The 15,000-nt window shown below is 48.3% G+C and overlaps 2 protein-coding genes across 3 annotated transcripts in view; both read right to left on the bottom strand.

Moving 5' to 3' along the window:
- Positions 1 to 472: 472 nt before the first annotated feature.
- rps14 (ribosomal protein S14) lies at positions 473 to 3,281 on the bottom strand. 2 transcript variants are annotated; one of them, XM_047607663.1, is made up of 5 exons: positions 3,177 to 3,281; positions 2,190 to 2,340; positions 1,953 to 2,114; positions 664 to 740; positions 473 to 578 (listed from the first exon to the last, which is right to left on the bottom strand). In XM_047607663.1, exons 2-5 carry the CDS (start codon positions 2,336 to 2,338, stop codon positions 511 to 513), a joined length of 456 nt encoding a protein of 151 aa, XP_047463619.1. In that variant the 5' UTR covers positions 2,339 to 2,340; positions 3,177 to 3,281; the 3' UTR covers positions 473 to 510. The 2 variants fall into 2 exon arrangements, with proteins under 2 accessions (XP_047463619.1, XP_047463618.1); XM_047607662.1 differs by having other exon boundaries at positions 2,190 to 2,343; positions 3,177 to 3,280.
- A 2,512-nt stretch (positions 3,282 to 5,793) lies between these two features.
- The window catches only part of camk2a (calcium/calmodulin-dependent protein kinase II alpha), a 12,450-nt gene continuing 3,243 nt past the window's right edge, over positions 5,794 to 15,000 (bottom strand). The window contains exons 4-19 of the mRNA XM_047607577.1: positions 14,211 to 14,265; positions 14,038 to 14,103; positions 13,884 to 13,956; positions 13,591 to 13,693; positions 12,643 to 12,726; positions 12,359 to 12,453; positions 12,152 to 12,274; positions 11,799 to 11,882; positions 11,641 to 11,683; positions 9,959 to 9,999; positions 9,820 to 9,868; positions 8,569 to 8,644; positions 8,281 to 8,375; positions 7,961 to 8,189; positions 7,826 to 7,860; positions 5,794 to 7,373 (exon numbers count right to left, since the gene is read on the bottom strand). Coding sequence (XP_047463533.1) covers positions 7,315 to 7,373; positions 7,826 to 7,860; positions 7,961 to 8,189; positions 8,281 to 8,375; positions 8,569 to 8,644; positions 9,820 to 9,868; positions 9,959 to 9,999; positions 11,641 to 11,683; positions 11,799 to 11,882; positions 12,152 to 12,274; positions 12,359 to 12,453; positions 12,643 to 12,726; positions 13,591 to 13,693; positions 13,884 to 13,956; positions 14,038 to 14,103; positions 14,211 to 14,265 — 1,310 coding nt within the window. The 3' untranslated portion in view covers positions 5,794 to 7,314. The remainder of the gene's footprint in view (positions 7,374 to 7,825; positions 7,861 to 7,960; positions 8,190 to 8,280; positions 8,376 to 8,568; positions 8,645 to 9,819; positions 9,869 to 9,958; positions 10,000 to 11,640; positions 11,684 to 11,798; positions 11,883 to 12,151; positions 12,275 to 12,358; positions 12,454 to 12,642; positions 12,727 to 13,590; positions 13,694 to 13,883; positions 13,957 to 14,037; positions 14,104 to 14,210; positions 14,266 to 15,000) is intronic.

Genomic DNA, 15,000 nt, shown 5'->3' with positions numbered 1-15,000 from the left:
TGTCCTGGAATCAGCTGATCTCGTCCTCTGAGCGGGGGGGGGGGGGTCGTGTTGGACATTGAGACCCCCCCATCCCTCCGCTACCAGTTAGCTCTGGCTAACGCTAGTCACTTAATTATGCAGAGTTTAAACCTTTATAAAAAATAAAACGAGTTAGAGAATAATTCGTCATGAACAGTGAAATAAACCAGAGACTGAACCCGGTTTGTGAACCAGGCTGTGAACATGTTTAATGTTGTGAAGTCGGGATTTTTCCCCTTTTGCAACCAGCCTCTAGTGGCCACGCGATGAACTGCAGGTTTCTCACTTCACGGCTCAGACCTGGAGCTGGTTCTAAACCCGGTTCTGTCTCATTACCCACAATCCACAGGGGACGGGTCTATGATGCCTTCACTGACGAGACAGAAGAACGTAAGCATGAACATTATGTTTATTGAGTTCCTTCAGAATAAAACCCTCTGTAACAGACTGGTTGAGTTTGGGCTTTTATTGTGAAATCTGGTTTACAGTTTACAGACGGCGTCCACGGCGACCGCCCTTCCTCCTGGTGGAGTCCGACGGGATCGGAGTGACGTCCTCTGCAGGAGAAGAGACAGGAAGTCAGCGTTAACAGGTCGGACAGATGACAGACTACAGCTCCCATCATGCACCTGTTCAACCTACCGATGCGTCCGATCTTCATCCCAGACCGAGCCAGAGCTCTGAGGGCCGACTGAGCCCCGGGGCCCGGAGTCTTCGTCCTGAAAGAGACGGAGACACGTCAGCACCTGACCCCATGTAGCGTAGCATTGTGGAGCTAGTTAGCTTAGCCCATAGCCTACGTTTCTACCTTCACCAGATGCAAGGAAATGTTGGATTAAACACTTGTTATTTTTTAAACTACTTTTACAACTTCCTCCGTCCCACGATACAGAGCGGTTGTCATGGTAACTGGTGGTCGCCATGATGCCACATCCTGTTTCTACAGCATCAAAATAAAATGAAACTTATCAAAATATTAACACTTGAACATTCATCAACATTATATCAACTACCTGAAATGACAGAAACCATCCCTAACCCATCTACCATGGAGGGGGCGGAGCTTGTGACCCAGACTGCAGCCTCCAGCCACCAGGGGGAGCTCTACTAGCTGTGGCTTCACTTTAGCTGTTCCAACTTTATATACAGTCTCTGAATGAATGAACCAAAAATAAATCATCTCTACCATCAACACCATTAAACCATCTCCATTATCTCGTTAGCTGCTGCTACATTAGCCGCTAATGTAGCAGCTGCTTCAGGATGTTTAACATTTCTTTATATAAATGATTCAAAACGTCATGAAAGACAAAGAAGCCAAACAATGAACCAATATCACAGATCAGATTAAACCAGAGTCCATGAGTCCAGACTCAGGTCCTAGTTTAGTTTCTATGAATCAGGGATTTGTCTCATGTTTGTGTTGAAGTGTGTGATGACAACAGATCAAAGGAGCTTTGTGAGGAGCTCAGAAAAAGAGTTGTTGTTGCTCATCAGGCTGGAAAAGGTTCCACAACCATCTGTAAAGAGTCTGGAAGCCACAAATAATCCACAGAGAGTCAGACAGATTGAAGACGACTGTTCCCCTCCACAGGAGTGGTCCACCAACAAACATCACTCCATCATAGTGGGAGAGGAACCAGAGGAACCCAGGGGAACTTCTAAGCAGCTAAAGGCCTCTCTCACATTGGCTGATGTTCATGTTGATGAATCCACTCAACAACCAAAGACACTGCTCTCTGTCCACAGAGGACATTTCTACGAGCCCATGGTGGGACTCATTACCCAGAAAGCTTTGCTGCTAATGACACGCATTCACCCTCTGTCCCTCCATGTCTCTTCTTCTACGTCTTTACATGGGACATTTGCCCTCTGATATGTGATGTGTGTCTCTGGGTGCGTCTCCGTCCCCCTGTCCGTCTCCGTCTCACCTGTTGCCCCCGGTGGCCCTCAGCTTGATGTGCAGGGCTGTGATTCCCAGCTCTTTGCAGCGCTGAGCTACGTCCTGAGCTGCCAACATGGCGGCGTAGGGGGACGACTCGTCTCTGTCCGCCTTCACCTTCATCCCGCCGGTCACTCTGCAGATGGTTTCCCTGGAAACAAGGACAGCGTTAGGAAGGGAGGGGCGGGGTCACGCCGGCACACTGCTCTCTGATTGGTGGACGTACTTTCCAGAGAGGTCGGTGACGTGGACGAAGGTGTCGTTGAAGGAGGCGAAGATGTGACAGACTCCAAAGACGTTCTCCCCCTCAGCAACTTGAGGACCGAGGCTGATGACCTGCTCCTCCTTCTTCTCCTTCCCTTTACGAGGAGCCATGTCTGCTGAGGTCAGAGGAGGAGGAGGAGGAGGAGACAGGAGGAGGAGGAGAAGGAGGAGAGAGGAACATGGGGGAGAGAAGATAAAACATGAAAGGAGGGAGAAGAGAACGTAAGAACCGGTCCATTAGAACAAGATGAAACAGGAATGGTCAGGTCATCACTGTTTAATGTTCTTTACGTTTATATGAATATATTTACAGGTTCATTACCATCATGTAGTTTAAAGCATTTAAAAGCTGCTTCACCTTTAGTTTTATCTACTGAAGGTGATGAAATCAGCTTCTACGTCCGATAACGGAACTACCGGGTCACGCTGGTCACGTGGTGTCTCGTCAACACTGAGTTTAAACTCTGAGGTTAGTTTGACATTTAACTAATAACGAGTTACCATTTAACCTCCATTTAAGGTTAAAACAACAGACGTTTGACATTAAATCAGTCGCTTCACTGCGCAGGCGCATCAGCCCGGATGCTAACGTTAGCCTGTTAGCTTCCACCAGCCGCCGTGCAGATGCGTGAAGTCTTATTTACTTGCGGATTAACCTGCAGAAACCGCTCCAGCTCAATAACGCTAAATAATTCCAAAGAAACCAATTAATAATTAAGTTAAACTGAACAGTTTCCCGCCGCTGGAGCTAAAATGGCGACACGTCTCAGATGCAGTCAGAAACTCTCATTGAAAACATTAAAAACTAGCATTTATTTCCACTCACGGAAATAATTTAACCTCAGACACACAGAGAAACATTCACATAACCAGCAGCGACGGGTTAAATCGGCGGATGGTGAGTTTAAAATCAGATTGGAGACAGATTATGTGGCGGAGCTGGACTCACCTGATTCTCTCTTCAGCAAGCAGAAACTAGAAAGAAAGAACTTCCGCTTCCGGGGTCAAAGTTGAGGAGTTCCGGCGTCACGTGGTGTTTACAGGAGACACGGATTTCATTTTATTTTATTTCACTTCATTTCATTTTAATTTGATTTTAATTAATTTTATTCCAATAAATTGAATTTCAACTTAGTTTTTATTTCATTTCGTTTTATTTTATTTCATTTAGATTTTGTTTAATTTATTCATCTGGTCGCGGGAGTTGCTGGAGTTGTCATCGGGCAAGAGGAACATGCAAACTCCGCCTAGAAAGACCTGAACTCGAACCCGGCCCTTCTCCCTGGGAGGCACCAGCGCCAACCACCAAGGCACTGAGCCGCTTACTTCGATCTCACTTATTTTCATTTCATTTCATTTCAGACTTAGATTTTTAATGTTGTTCTTTACATTTATATGAATGTATTTACAGGTTCATTACCATCATGTAGTTTAAAGTATTTAAAAGCTGCTTCACCTTTAATTTTATCTATTGAAGGTGAAGCTTTTCTACAGCTTATATATTAATAACCATTCGTTACATGTTTTATTCTGAGATGTTTTCTTGTTCTGGAGGAACAGAACAAGTTTTACTGACCTGAACATATTGAGTAGAGTCTTCATCTGTTACTGATCAGCTTCAGAAACCTGTTTAAAAGTCACTTATCAAATTATTGTCTTCATTTATCTATAGAAAAATCGAGCTTCTCATTTACTGAAATATTTGTTCTGTGTGGAAATCTTTCATTAATTAAAACCCATCAAGAAACTGAAGTAATTGTTAAAGAATAAATAATGACCAATCAGAAAGCAGCATTCTGTGACCACCTCCAGTTTATTTACAGAAACACTTTAAACACAGAAGAAGAAGAATAAGAAAGGACTCCAGAAAAAGAAAAGGATTAAAAGCACTCTCCCTCTCTCACAGTTACACACCGAGCATGCAGCATCAAATACCAACACCCCTACGACCCCTAACTAACCTAGCACAGCACAACATCCATCATAGGAACAGGAGCTGGTTCTTAATGACTGGTTCTTGGTCCTATAGAGCGTTTGCAGCGTGGACGGGAAACGGAAACAAATACAGAATTTGACCGATTATTATTTTTATTTCTACCCAAAGAGCCAAATCCGTGGACCAGAAGTCATTAAACACAAGTTAAAATGTTTAAGTGCTGGAGCACATTTATATGAATTAAACTCGGTGTTTCTCAAAGTGTGGAGCTGGGCCCTCTGAGGGGACACTGACGTGTTGCAGGAGGCCCAGTCACTGACAACTGAAAAAAAAATACATTCACTAGTTACCATGTTAGCTTGTAGCTAGAAGACTAGCTAATGAGAGCTAATCGTTTTAAATATGTCTCACTCCTCTTAGCCACTAGTTACCGTGTTAGCTTGCAGCTGGAGGAGGGGCTAATGACAGCTAACAATGCTAAAAGCGTCTTTCTGCTGTTTCCCGTCACGCTGAAACCAGAACCGAGGTTCTGACGTCGGGGTTTTGGGTTCTGGGGGATGAACATGGAGAAGCTCCGTCGGCTGATGGAAGAGGCAGAAATCTACAGATCAATTTTTAAGTTTCAAGCGACACCGAAAAAGTTTCTAAAAAATGACATCTGGTTTATCTGAGGGAGTGATTAGTTCCACTAATAAATACTTTCAAGTGTCGCAAAAGGTCAAAGTGGAGACGCTGCTTTAGAAAACACTGTAGAAAACATTCACTCTGGAGGCACCATCTGGACTCCGGCTACAGATTCAAACCTTTAACCCTCCAGGAACCCGGAACCGTGTGTGCTAACGTGGTTCCTGGTTCCTCTCAGTGAGGTTTAGTGTCATGTGGTTTTCATTGAGCCAATCAGAGAAGATCCAGGAAACATCCTCAGGTCTAATCAGGGTCTAATGTGGTCTACAAGGTCCCCCCTCTGAACTGGTTTATTAGGAACCATGAAGAAGAACAAGTGTCCTAATGTTTCTAATGTGATGATGTTGATGATGTTCTAATGTGACAAATACATGTTTACATTAGTTTAAGGACCAGGAACCAGATATGAGACCAGGAACCAGTATTTCACTGAGGGACTATAAAGGGTTAATTCTATGAAGATGTAAACTTCCAGGGATACCTCATCAGTAACTCAGGCGTCTGAATTTATTTATCCACTCGTCAGTGGAAAGTTTTGAAGTATTCAGTTCTTTCCAGAAGTGTTTGTTTCAGAAGTGCTGTTCTGGTGCTAAAGCCACGCCCCCTACATAGGCTCCACCCACTCTTCCTGAGCTGGAGTCCAAATGGTGCAAAGATGTCTGGTGGGTTTAAAAAGCGGCTCTGAAAACATTCAGCAACACTCGGGCAAAAAGAGTAAAGCTCATCAAACACGATGCTAACGTCTGGATACAAAGCTGTGAAATATATCAAGAGTAATAATATCATAGTAAGAATCTGATTGTACAAAGTTCTACATTCGTCAGACGGTAAAAAGCTGCTGAGATCCTCCGAGACAAATACAACAGCAGAATATCAAAGTCAGCCGGCAGGTCTCTCTTTAGCTTGCGGCTAGCAGAAGAAAAGAACGCTAACGGGGACAGAACGCTGAAAAAAAAAAAAAAAGCCAAAACAACGCCAGAAAAACACGGCAACCGAGGCTGAAGCCAAAACACGAAACACAAAGTCAAGTCCAGCATGCAGCAAACACCAGAGTCACTGAAGAGGAAGAGATGCTAACGCTCCGTGCACACGTTCACACTAAACCAAACATCTTCACCACTGAGCCCAAGGTTTCACTTCACAATCCAAGATGCAGGTTTCTATTTTCAGAAGGTTAAAGGTCGACAACAACTACAGAACAGAGATATGAGGTTTCACTCAGGGACCACACCCCCGACAGACCAGCACCATGGGGGGGGGGGGGCAACACTAGCTAGCATGGTAGCTCATGGCTGCAGGAGCAACTAATGATTGCTAACACTTCTAAAAGTGTCTTCCTCCTGCTAGCTACTAGCTAGCATGTTAGCTTGTGGCTACAGGAGCAGCTAATGATCGCTAACAGGTCTTTGACTCGTCCAGGACTTTGATGAGCCACTATTCCGCATCTCTAGAACGACAACAGTCTGAACCAGAAAAAATGGATCTACTGCAGGGAAAGAAGCCATCGCTAACAATGCTAAAAATGTCCTCCTCATCTTAGCAACTAGTTAGCATGTTAGCTTGGGGCTAGAGGAAAGAGGAACATGCTTTTCGAATCATTAGCAATCATCACTTACTCATGCAGCTAGCTAATGATCACTAAGGATGCTAACATGTGCTAAAATTAGCATGGAGTGGATGGACTAGTGTTCTGCATCCCAGTGAATCACCAGGTCTGAGCCTAAAAACACTGGAGGAGGTCGGATAGCTCGTTAAGGAACCTCGTGGTGTTTCTCGTTAAGGGAAGGCGTGGCTGATCTGAGTGGAGGTGTGGCTATTTGTGGAAGATCGCAGGCCCGGTGGAGCCCGGTGGAAGCAAAGAGTCTGAACCTGGACACTTTCATCTGATGGATCATCAGACACATCGGAGAGAAGCCGATCAATAAACCTCCACCACACGTCACATCTACTCATTAATTACTAATTATTCATGATTCGTTATTGATCAGCAGCTCTCACACGTATTACTTTATATACGTTAGTTTTAGACTCTAGAGGAAACCTTGTATCTCCCACTGGTATCTTAGGCTAGCTCACTAGCTAACAACTCTATGCTAACGAGCTCTAACCCTAACCCCCTTTTTATTGGAAAGGTCAGTCGATAAAAAACAACCTGATTTTAGAAACCTGCTTTCAGTGTTTGTGCTAAGCTAAGCTAAGCTAAGCTAAGCACCAGGTTAGTGGAGGAGTCTTTCAACTGAAGGGAAGATACAAGGTTTCCACACATTATTATGAACTCTGCAGCTGATTGGCTAATAATGGAGTGGGTGTGGCTGAAGGAAAGTCCCAGCTGCAGATTGGAGGAAGCTGATTGGCTCGTTAGTCGATTGATTGATTGATTGTACAGTTCTCTACTGAAGCTTCGTGGCCCCATCGTCTTCTCCTCAAACTTCTCAAACTAATCCCGAGTGGCCTTGCCTGCTGTCAATCAGTCTGTTGCCAAGGTGACGGCGGCTCCATTGAAGACCCGCCCACTCTGGGAGTTAGCTGAAGGGAAAGAAGAAGAAGAGTTTTTATTCCTGCTTCCAATGATTTTTCTAAGCAACAGTTTCATCTTCAAGCAAAACTGCAAAGAGTAAGTGTTAGCCTAGCTTAGCACAGGCTGAGAGGACATCTGTATATAAAGATGGATCAGCTCCTCTAAAGTGAACCCAAAGTTAGTAGAGCTCCCTCTGGTGGCTGGAGGCTGCAGTATAGGTCATAAGCTCCACCCCCTCCATGTTAGTGGGCGGGGCTTGGGCCTACAACTAAAGTTTAGTACGTTATGTGATGCCATGACAACCGCTACGTAAAGAGTAAAAACAATATTTAAAAATAAGTTCAGTGTGTAATGCAACATTCCCCTGTAGCTGGTGGAAGTAGAGCAGAGCGTAGGATTAATTAATAAACGATCAGTGAGTCTGGAGGAGGTGTGGGCGGGGCATCGATATCCCACAGACCTGACTCCGGCTCCAAAGTCACATGACGGCGCCGCCTGTATCCCCGGGAAAATAGCGTCAGTTTGACAATGAAAAGGAAGTGGAGACGTGGCGTCCATGTTTATATACGGTCTATGCCCCGCCCCCTACCCTTACTTGGTGAGCGTGGAGGCGGAGCCTGAGCGGTGGAAGTGCACGATCTGCCACTTCCCGTCGCGGCGATGCCACACCCTGGTCTCCTCTGATTGGGCGGTACGTGGCGCCCCGTTGGCGTCGATGTACTGCGTGACCCGGATGTAGGCGATGCAGGCGGCTTCGTCTCCCACCAGGTGGATGTGGGGGTTCAGGATGGTGGTGTGGACCGGCTTGCTGTTCTTAGACCACACTACGGACACACAGACACACAGTTACCTGGACAGGTGGACAGGTGGACGGGTGGAAGGAAAGACAGGTAGTGGAAGCAAAGAAAGGCTCACAGTTTTCAAAATAAAAGCGGTGGAAGTCGAGGCCCTCGACCAGATTCCCCAACGCCTCAGGTTCAAACGCCGTCACGGCCGGGTCGCACATTTTACTGAGACCAAGACGACATGTTTACAGAGAACAACTGTAACAGCGTTCAGTGATGTTTAACAGGTAACAGAGTTTATTAACATTTAATGAGGTTTATTCACGTTTATTAATCTTTAATAACAGTTTAATAACAGTTTAATAACAGTTTAATAACAGTTTAATAACAGTAAAGACAGATAAAGAGGTTTACGTACGTGTAGCTCTCAAAGTCTCCGTTACTGATGGCTTCAATGAGCTGCTCTGTCACTTTAATGATGTCCTGCTTCCTCACTGAGGGACAGGGACAGGGACAGGGACAGAGACAGGGAAGACAGACAGGACAGAGACAGGGACAGAACAGAGAGACGACAGGGACAGAGAAGAGACAGACGGACACAGAGACAGAGCAGAACAGGACAGACAGGGGACAGGGCAGGCGGGGACAGGGAAGACAGGGAAGACAGAGACAGGGCAGGACAGAGACAGAGACAGAGACAGAGACAGGGACAGAGGGACAGGACAGAGACAGGAAAACAGGGACAAGACAGGACAGGGGACAGAGACAGAGACAGGACAGGACAGGACAGAGACAGAGACAGGGACAGAGACAGAGACAGGGACAGGACAGGACAGAGACAGAGGCACGCAGAGACAGGACAGGGACAGGGACAGAGACAGAGACAGAGACAGAGACAGAGACAGGGACAGAGACAGGGACAGACAGGAAAGACAGACAGGACAGAGACAGGGACAGGGACAGGGACAGGGACAGGACAGGACAGGGACAGGACAGGGACAGGAGAGGGACAGAGACAGAGACAGGACGGAGACAGGAAGGGACAGAGACAGGGACAGGGAAAGGACAGAGACAGGGACAGGAGGGACAGAGCGGAACAGGGACAGGACAAGACAGAACAGAGACAGGGACAGGAAGGACAAGACAGGGACGGAAGGACAGGACAGGGACAGGGACAGAGACAACAGGGACAGGGACAGGACAGGGACAGGGACAGAGACAGGGACAGAGACAGGGGACAGAGACAGGGACAGGGACAATGACAGAGACAGAGACAGGGGACAGGGGACAGGGGACAGGGGACAGGGACAGAGACAGGGGACAGAGACAGGGACAGGGGACAGGGGACAGAGACAGGGACAGAGGCAGGGACAGAGACAGAGACAGGGACAGAGACAGGAACAGGGACGGGGACAGGGACAGGGGACAGGGACAGGGACGGGGACAGGGACGAACGAGGGACAGGGACAGAGACAGAGACAGGGGACAGAGACAGGGGGACAGAGACAGGGGACAGGGGACAGAGACAGGGACAGAGACGGGGACAGGGGACAGGGACAGGGACAGAGACAGAGACAGAGACAGGGACAGAGACGGGGACAGGGGACAGGGGACAGGTTAGCCTTGTGGTGGTTTTGTCTGTTTCTTAACGTTGTGTCAGTGCTTTCACCTCTGGTGTCTTCGTCCTCTATGGTGGTGTTGGTGCTTTCAGATGATTCCTACAACAACAACAACAGCGTCAACATCAACAACAGTGACATCACTTCCTGTCAGGGACAGGAAACCTGTCGGCTTCTTGTTGCCGTTACCTTGACGCCGTCGGCCTTCTTGTTGCTTCCGCTCTTTCCTCCTGAACGAGGGATGAGAATGAAGAGAGAGAGGAGCAGCAGAGTGAGGAAGAGAGGAACAAACGCAGAGAAGAAGAGAGACGGCATCGAACCGACACCCTGCTGCCTACGTGCCCTGGAGCCTCTGAGGGTCGTCCAGAAAAAGAAGCGGAGGGAGAGACGAGGTCTGAGCTCACGACTAAATTAGGATCAACAAGGTCTGGACATTCCTGACCCTCGTCAGAGGACACGCCCCCTCAGAGGACACAGGACCACAGAGGACACGCCCCCTCAGAGGACACAGGACCACAGAGGACACGCCCCCTGAGAGGACACAGGACCACAGAGGACACGCCCCCTGAGAGGACATGCCCCTTCAGAGGACACGTCCCCACAGCTTCCTCAGGGGACACGCCCCCTCAGAGGACACTCCTCAAAGGCCAATCATGTGATCAAGATAATTACATTAATGATAACGTTCAGACAAGTGCATTGTGGGAAATGCAGGCTCCAGCTCCTGCTGTCCCCGTGGAACAGTGGGAGGGGCTAAACAGGGAAACACCACTGAGCATGTGCAGTGGACTCCTGACCCAGACACACTCTGCTAAGTTTAGATGGATCCTCACAACAGCTGCACACACACATTAACACACACAGCTGCTTCTATCTCTGTGAGGACCAAACGTTGATACATAAATGGAACCATGTCACCTTAGAACCTGAACCTGGACCTGAACCTGGACCTGAACCTGGACCTAGAACCTGAACCTGGACCTGAACCTGGACCTGGACCTGAACCTAGACCTGAACCTAGACCTGAACCTAGAACCTGAACCTGGACCTGAACCTGGACCTGAACCTGAACCTGAACCTGGACCTGAACCTGGACCTGAACCTGGACCTGAACCTGAACCTGAACCTGAACCTGGACCTGAACCTAGAACCTGAACCTGGACCTGAACCTGAACTAAGCCACCTGAAACATGGCCCACCCTACCTAGAACCTAGTAACACGCTGACTGAACCTTGGATGGAACCTGGAGCTGAATGGTGAATCTGAAACCTGGACCAGGGACTGAACTCAAACTACGACTGAACCTAGAACCTGAACATGGGTGAATGGCTCCTGAAGTGAAGGAACTGAACGGACTGGGAACTGATCAGATCATAGACCATAACCTGAACCTGGACCTGATCTAGATCTATAACACTAGACCTTACCTGGCTAGAACCTTCAGACACTGAACCTAGCCTGAACCGGGAACATGGAACATGGCCTGAACGGAGCAGGAGCAGGGACCTAGGATGAACCTCAACCTCAACCTAACTCAACCTGCACCGAACATGGACACTCACTACACTGAACCATCACCTCAACCTGACATCAACCTCACCACACTCAATCCTGAATCATCAACCTGAACCTGACACTGACTCAACCTAACCTTGGACCTGGACCTAGAGCCTGAACCTGAGACTGTAACTCTAAACCTGGCTTCGGACCTGCACCTGGAACAGACAACTGAAGACAACATGTCCCCACAACCTACTAAAACCTAGGTAACACGCTCAGTGCTAACATGCTAATGGTGTGCTAGCTGGCAGCTGATTGGTTGATTCTGAAACACTAACACGAGGGTCAAAGGTCAAACTACTGATCTTACCGGAGAAGTTCCTGGTGGCCAACATGGTGGTGAGGATGGCTCCCTGGGAGGAGGAGGAGGAGGAGGAGGAGGAGGAGAAACTGATCAGTTATTCATCAGATCCACTAATCAGCCTGAATGTTGATCGGTGTTATCTATGATCTATTAATCAGTCTGACCTTTAGTTTCCTCCTGGCGTTGAACTTCTTCAGACACTCGACGGTTTCCTGGCGATGCATACAGGAGGCCACAGTGGAACGATGCTGAGGAGGAGGAGCAGGAGGAGGAGGAGGAGGAGGAGCATCATCACCATCATCACCTTCATCATCATCATCATCACCATCATCATCATCATCATCATCATCATCATCATCACCATCACCTTCATCACCATCATCATCATCATCATCATCATCATCATCATCACCATCACCTTCATCATCATCATCATCATCATCACCTTCATCATCATCATCATCATCATCATCACCTTCATCACCATCATCATCATCACCCCCCCCCCCCCCCTTACAGAGATCCATGGATGCTTCAGAGCTTCAGCTGCATTAATTCTCTTCGATGGATTAATCGTTAACATCTTGTTGATCAGGTCTTTGGCTTCAGGAGTCACTGTGTCCCACTCTGGAGACGGAAACTAGAAGACAGGACATAACCAGAGGACACTCTGAGGACACTCTGAGGACACGTCTGTTGAATCATTAGATGTCATGTGACCTACGTCATAGGCTCCAGCTTTGATCTGCTGGTAGAGACGATGTTGGTCCTCGTCCCAGAACGGAGGGTAGCCCACCAATAAGATGTACAGAATCACACCTGAGGACACAGAGACACCTCAGACCCCTGAGGGACATCTGAGGGACATCTGAGACACCTACATGAGACACATGAGACACCTGAGACATCTGGGACACCTGAGGGACATCTGAGACACCTACATGGGACACCTACATGAGACACATGAGACACCTGAGGACACACAAGACACATGAGACAGAGTCTGACCACAGGCCCAGAGGTCCACAGCCTTCCCGTAAGGATCCTTCCTCAGGACCTCTGGAGACAGGTAACCAGGAGTCCCCGCAAAGCCTGGAACACACACATTCACACAGCTGAGGCTAACAGCTACGGCTAACCACACAGCTAAGGCTAGGCTAACCACACAGCTACGGCTAACCCCACAGCTAAGGCTAACCACACAGCTAAGGCTAGGCTAACCACACAGCTACGGCTAACCACACAGCTAAGGCTAACCACACAGCTAAGACTAACCACACAGCTAAGGCTAGATACACAGCTAAGGCTAACCACACAGCTAAGACTAACCACACAGCTAAGGCTAGATACACAGCTAAGGCTAGATACACAGCTAAGGCTAACCACACAGCTAAGGCTAACCACACACCTAAGGCTAGGCTAACCACACAGCTACGACTAACCACACAGCTAAGGCTAACCACACAGCTAAGGCTAGGTTAACCACACAGCTACGGCTAACCACACAGCTAAGGCTAACCACACAGCTAAGGCTAACCACACAGCTACGGCTAACCACACAGCTTAGGCTAACCACACAGCTAAGACTAACCACACAGCTAAGGCTAGATACACAGCTAAGGCTAACCACACAGCTAAGGCTAGGCTAACCACACAGCTAAGGCTAACCACACACCTAAGGCTAGGCTAACCACACAGCTAAGGCTAGGCTAACCACACAGCTAAGGCTAGCTACACAGCGTGTGGACAGTTAAAGGGGAACTGAAACGTGTGATATCTCTCTCTCTTCTTTCTGTCTCTGTCCTCTGAGATTCACTGACCAACCACAGAACGTCACACTGGTCTGAGAGCATCATTTCCCCTTTAAAACTATGCACACAGCTAAGGCTACCTAGCCTGTTAGCATTACTTTGCCTGATATTTAAAGATGAATGAAAGGAGGAGGTGTTCTCTTACCGAACCAGGCCTGCTGGTCTCCCTCCACCTCGATGGCCAGACCGAAGTCGGCCAGTTTCACCGCCGCCCCTTTAGACTTGGAAGCTAGCAGCAGGTTCTCTGGCTGCAGACACAGGACACATGCTAACACATGCTAAGATGCTAACTCCTAACTCTAGCTATGCTAACAGACTCTTGTTCCTGGAGTCTGTTTGAACATCAACCATGAAACACATCAATAGAGATTAAACATGAAGGAGATTTAACGTGATGGGCAGTGCTGGTAAAAACCCATCAGAGTGAGACATCCCTACCTTCAGATCTCTGTGGACCACGCCCATCTGATGGCAGTGAAGCACCGCCTCCAAAATCTGCTGAATACAGTGACTGCGACACAAGAGGTCAGAGGTCAGTGGGTTTCATGGAGGTGAATGTTAAATGTGTTGTTGTGTTGTTGTGTTGTGGTACCTGGCGTCAGCTTCACTGTAATATTCTCTGGCAACGATGTCTTCAAACAACTCTCCACCCGTTACTCTGAGAGACACCGGAGCATCAACATGAGCCAGAGGCTCAACGAGACACAAAGAACAAGAACAAGAAGAAGAAGAAGAAGAAGAAGAAGAAGAAGAAGAAGAACTCACAGGTCAAAGATGAGGTAATGATGAGCCTCCTCTGAAATACTGTCATGTAGCCTCACTGGAGGAGGAGGAGGGAGGAGGAGAGAGGAGGAGAGAGGAGGGAGGTAGAGAGGAGGAGGAGAGAGGAGAGAGGAGTAGGGAGGAGGAGAGGGGAGGTAGAGAGGAGGAGAGAGGAGAGAGGAGTAGGGAGGAGGAGAGGGGAGGTAGAGAGGAGGAGAGAGGAGAGAGGAGTAGGGAGGAGGAGAGGAGGTAGAGAGAGGAGAGGAGGGAGGTAGAGGGGAGGAGGAGGGAGGAGGAGAGAGGAGGAGAGAGGAGGGAGGAGGGGGAGGGAGGAGGAGGGGAGGGAGGGGAGAGGGGAGGAGGAGGGGGGAGGGAGGAGAGGAGGAGAGGGAGGTAGAAGGAGAGGAGAAGAGAGAGGAGAGGAGGGGGAGAGGAGGAGAGGAGGGGAGGAGGGGAGGAGGGAGGGAGGAAAGGGGTTATAGGAGCTGGTCCTTGTGTCGCAGTGAGAGCGTGCTGACGGGGAGTAGTGAGAGAAGGACTGGAGTGGCTAGGTGAGAACATCATGCTGGTCTGTGTCCAGTGGTTCTGTGAGGACAGTGAGTCTCAGTAACGCTGTGTGTGTGTGTGTGTGTGTGTGTGTGTGTGTGTGTGTGTGTAGGAGGACGATGGGTTGGATGCCTGCACCTATGGACACTGTTGCCTAGCAACACGCACACAGTTACGCAACACTTCTCTGTGTCTGCAGAGCATCAGCTGCCCACACAGCATGTAGCATGTAGCATATAATATGTAG

Source organism: Mugil cephalus, chromosome 15 (assembly GCF_022458985.1).
Source record: "Mugil cephalus isolate CIBA_MC_2020 chromosome 15, CIBA_Mcephalus_1.1, whole genome shotgun sequence".
Classification (NCBI taxonomy): domain Eukaryota; kingdom Metazoa; phylum Chordata; class Actinopteri; order Mugiliformes; family Mugilidae; genus Mugil; species Mugil cephalus.
Note: the sequence above shows the minus strand (reverse complement) of the source record. Positions and strands in the feature narration are given on the sequence as shown.

Bases quoted from the DNA above. Each gene is read 5' to 3' on its own strand.
- rps14 (XM_047607663.1), bottom strand. From the start codon at position 2,338: ATGGCTCCTCGTAAAGGGAAGGAGAAGAAGGAGGAGCAGGTCATCAGC. The intron at 741-1,952 runs GTGAGACGGAGA...CGTCTCTTTCAG, and splicing joins AGGGCCACCGGGGGCAACAG to GACGAAGACTCCGGGCCCCG. The intron at 579-663 runs GTAGGTTGAACA...CTTCTCCTGCAG, and splicing joins GATGAAGATCGGACGCATCG to AGGACGTCACTCCGATCCCG.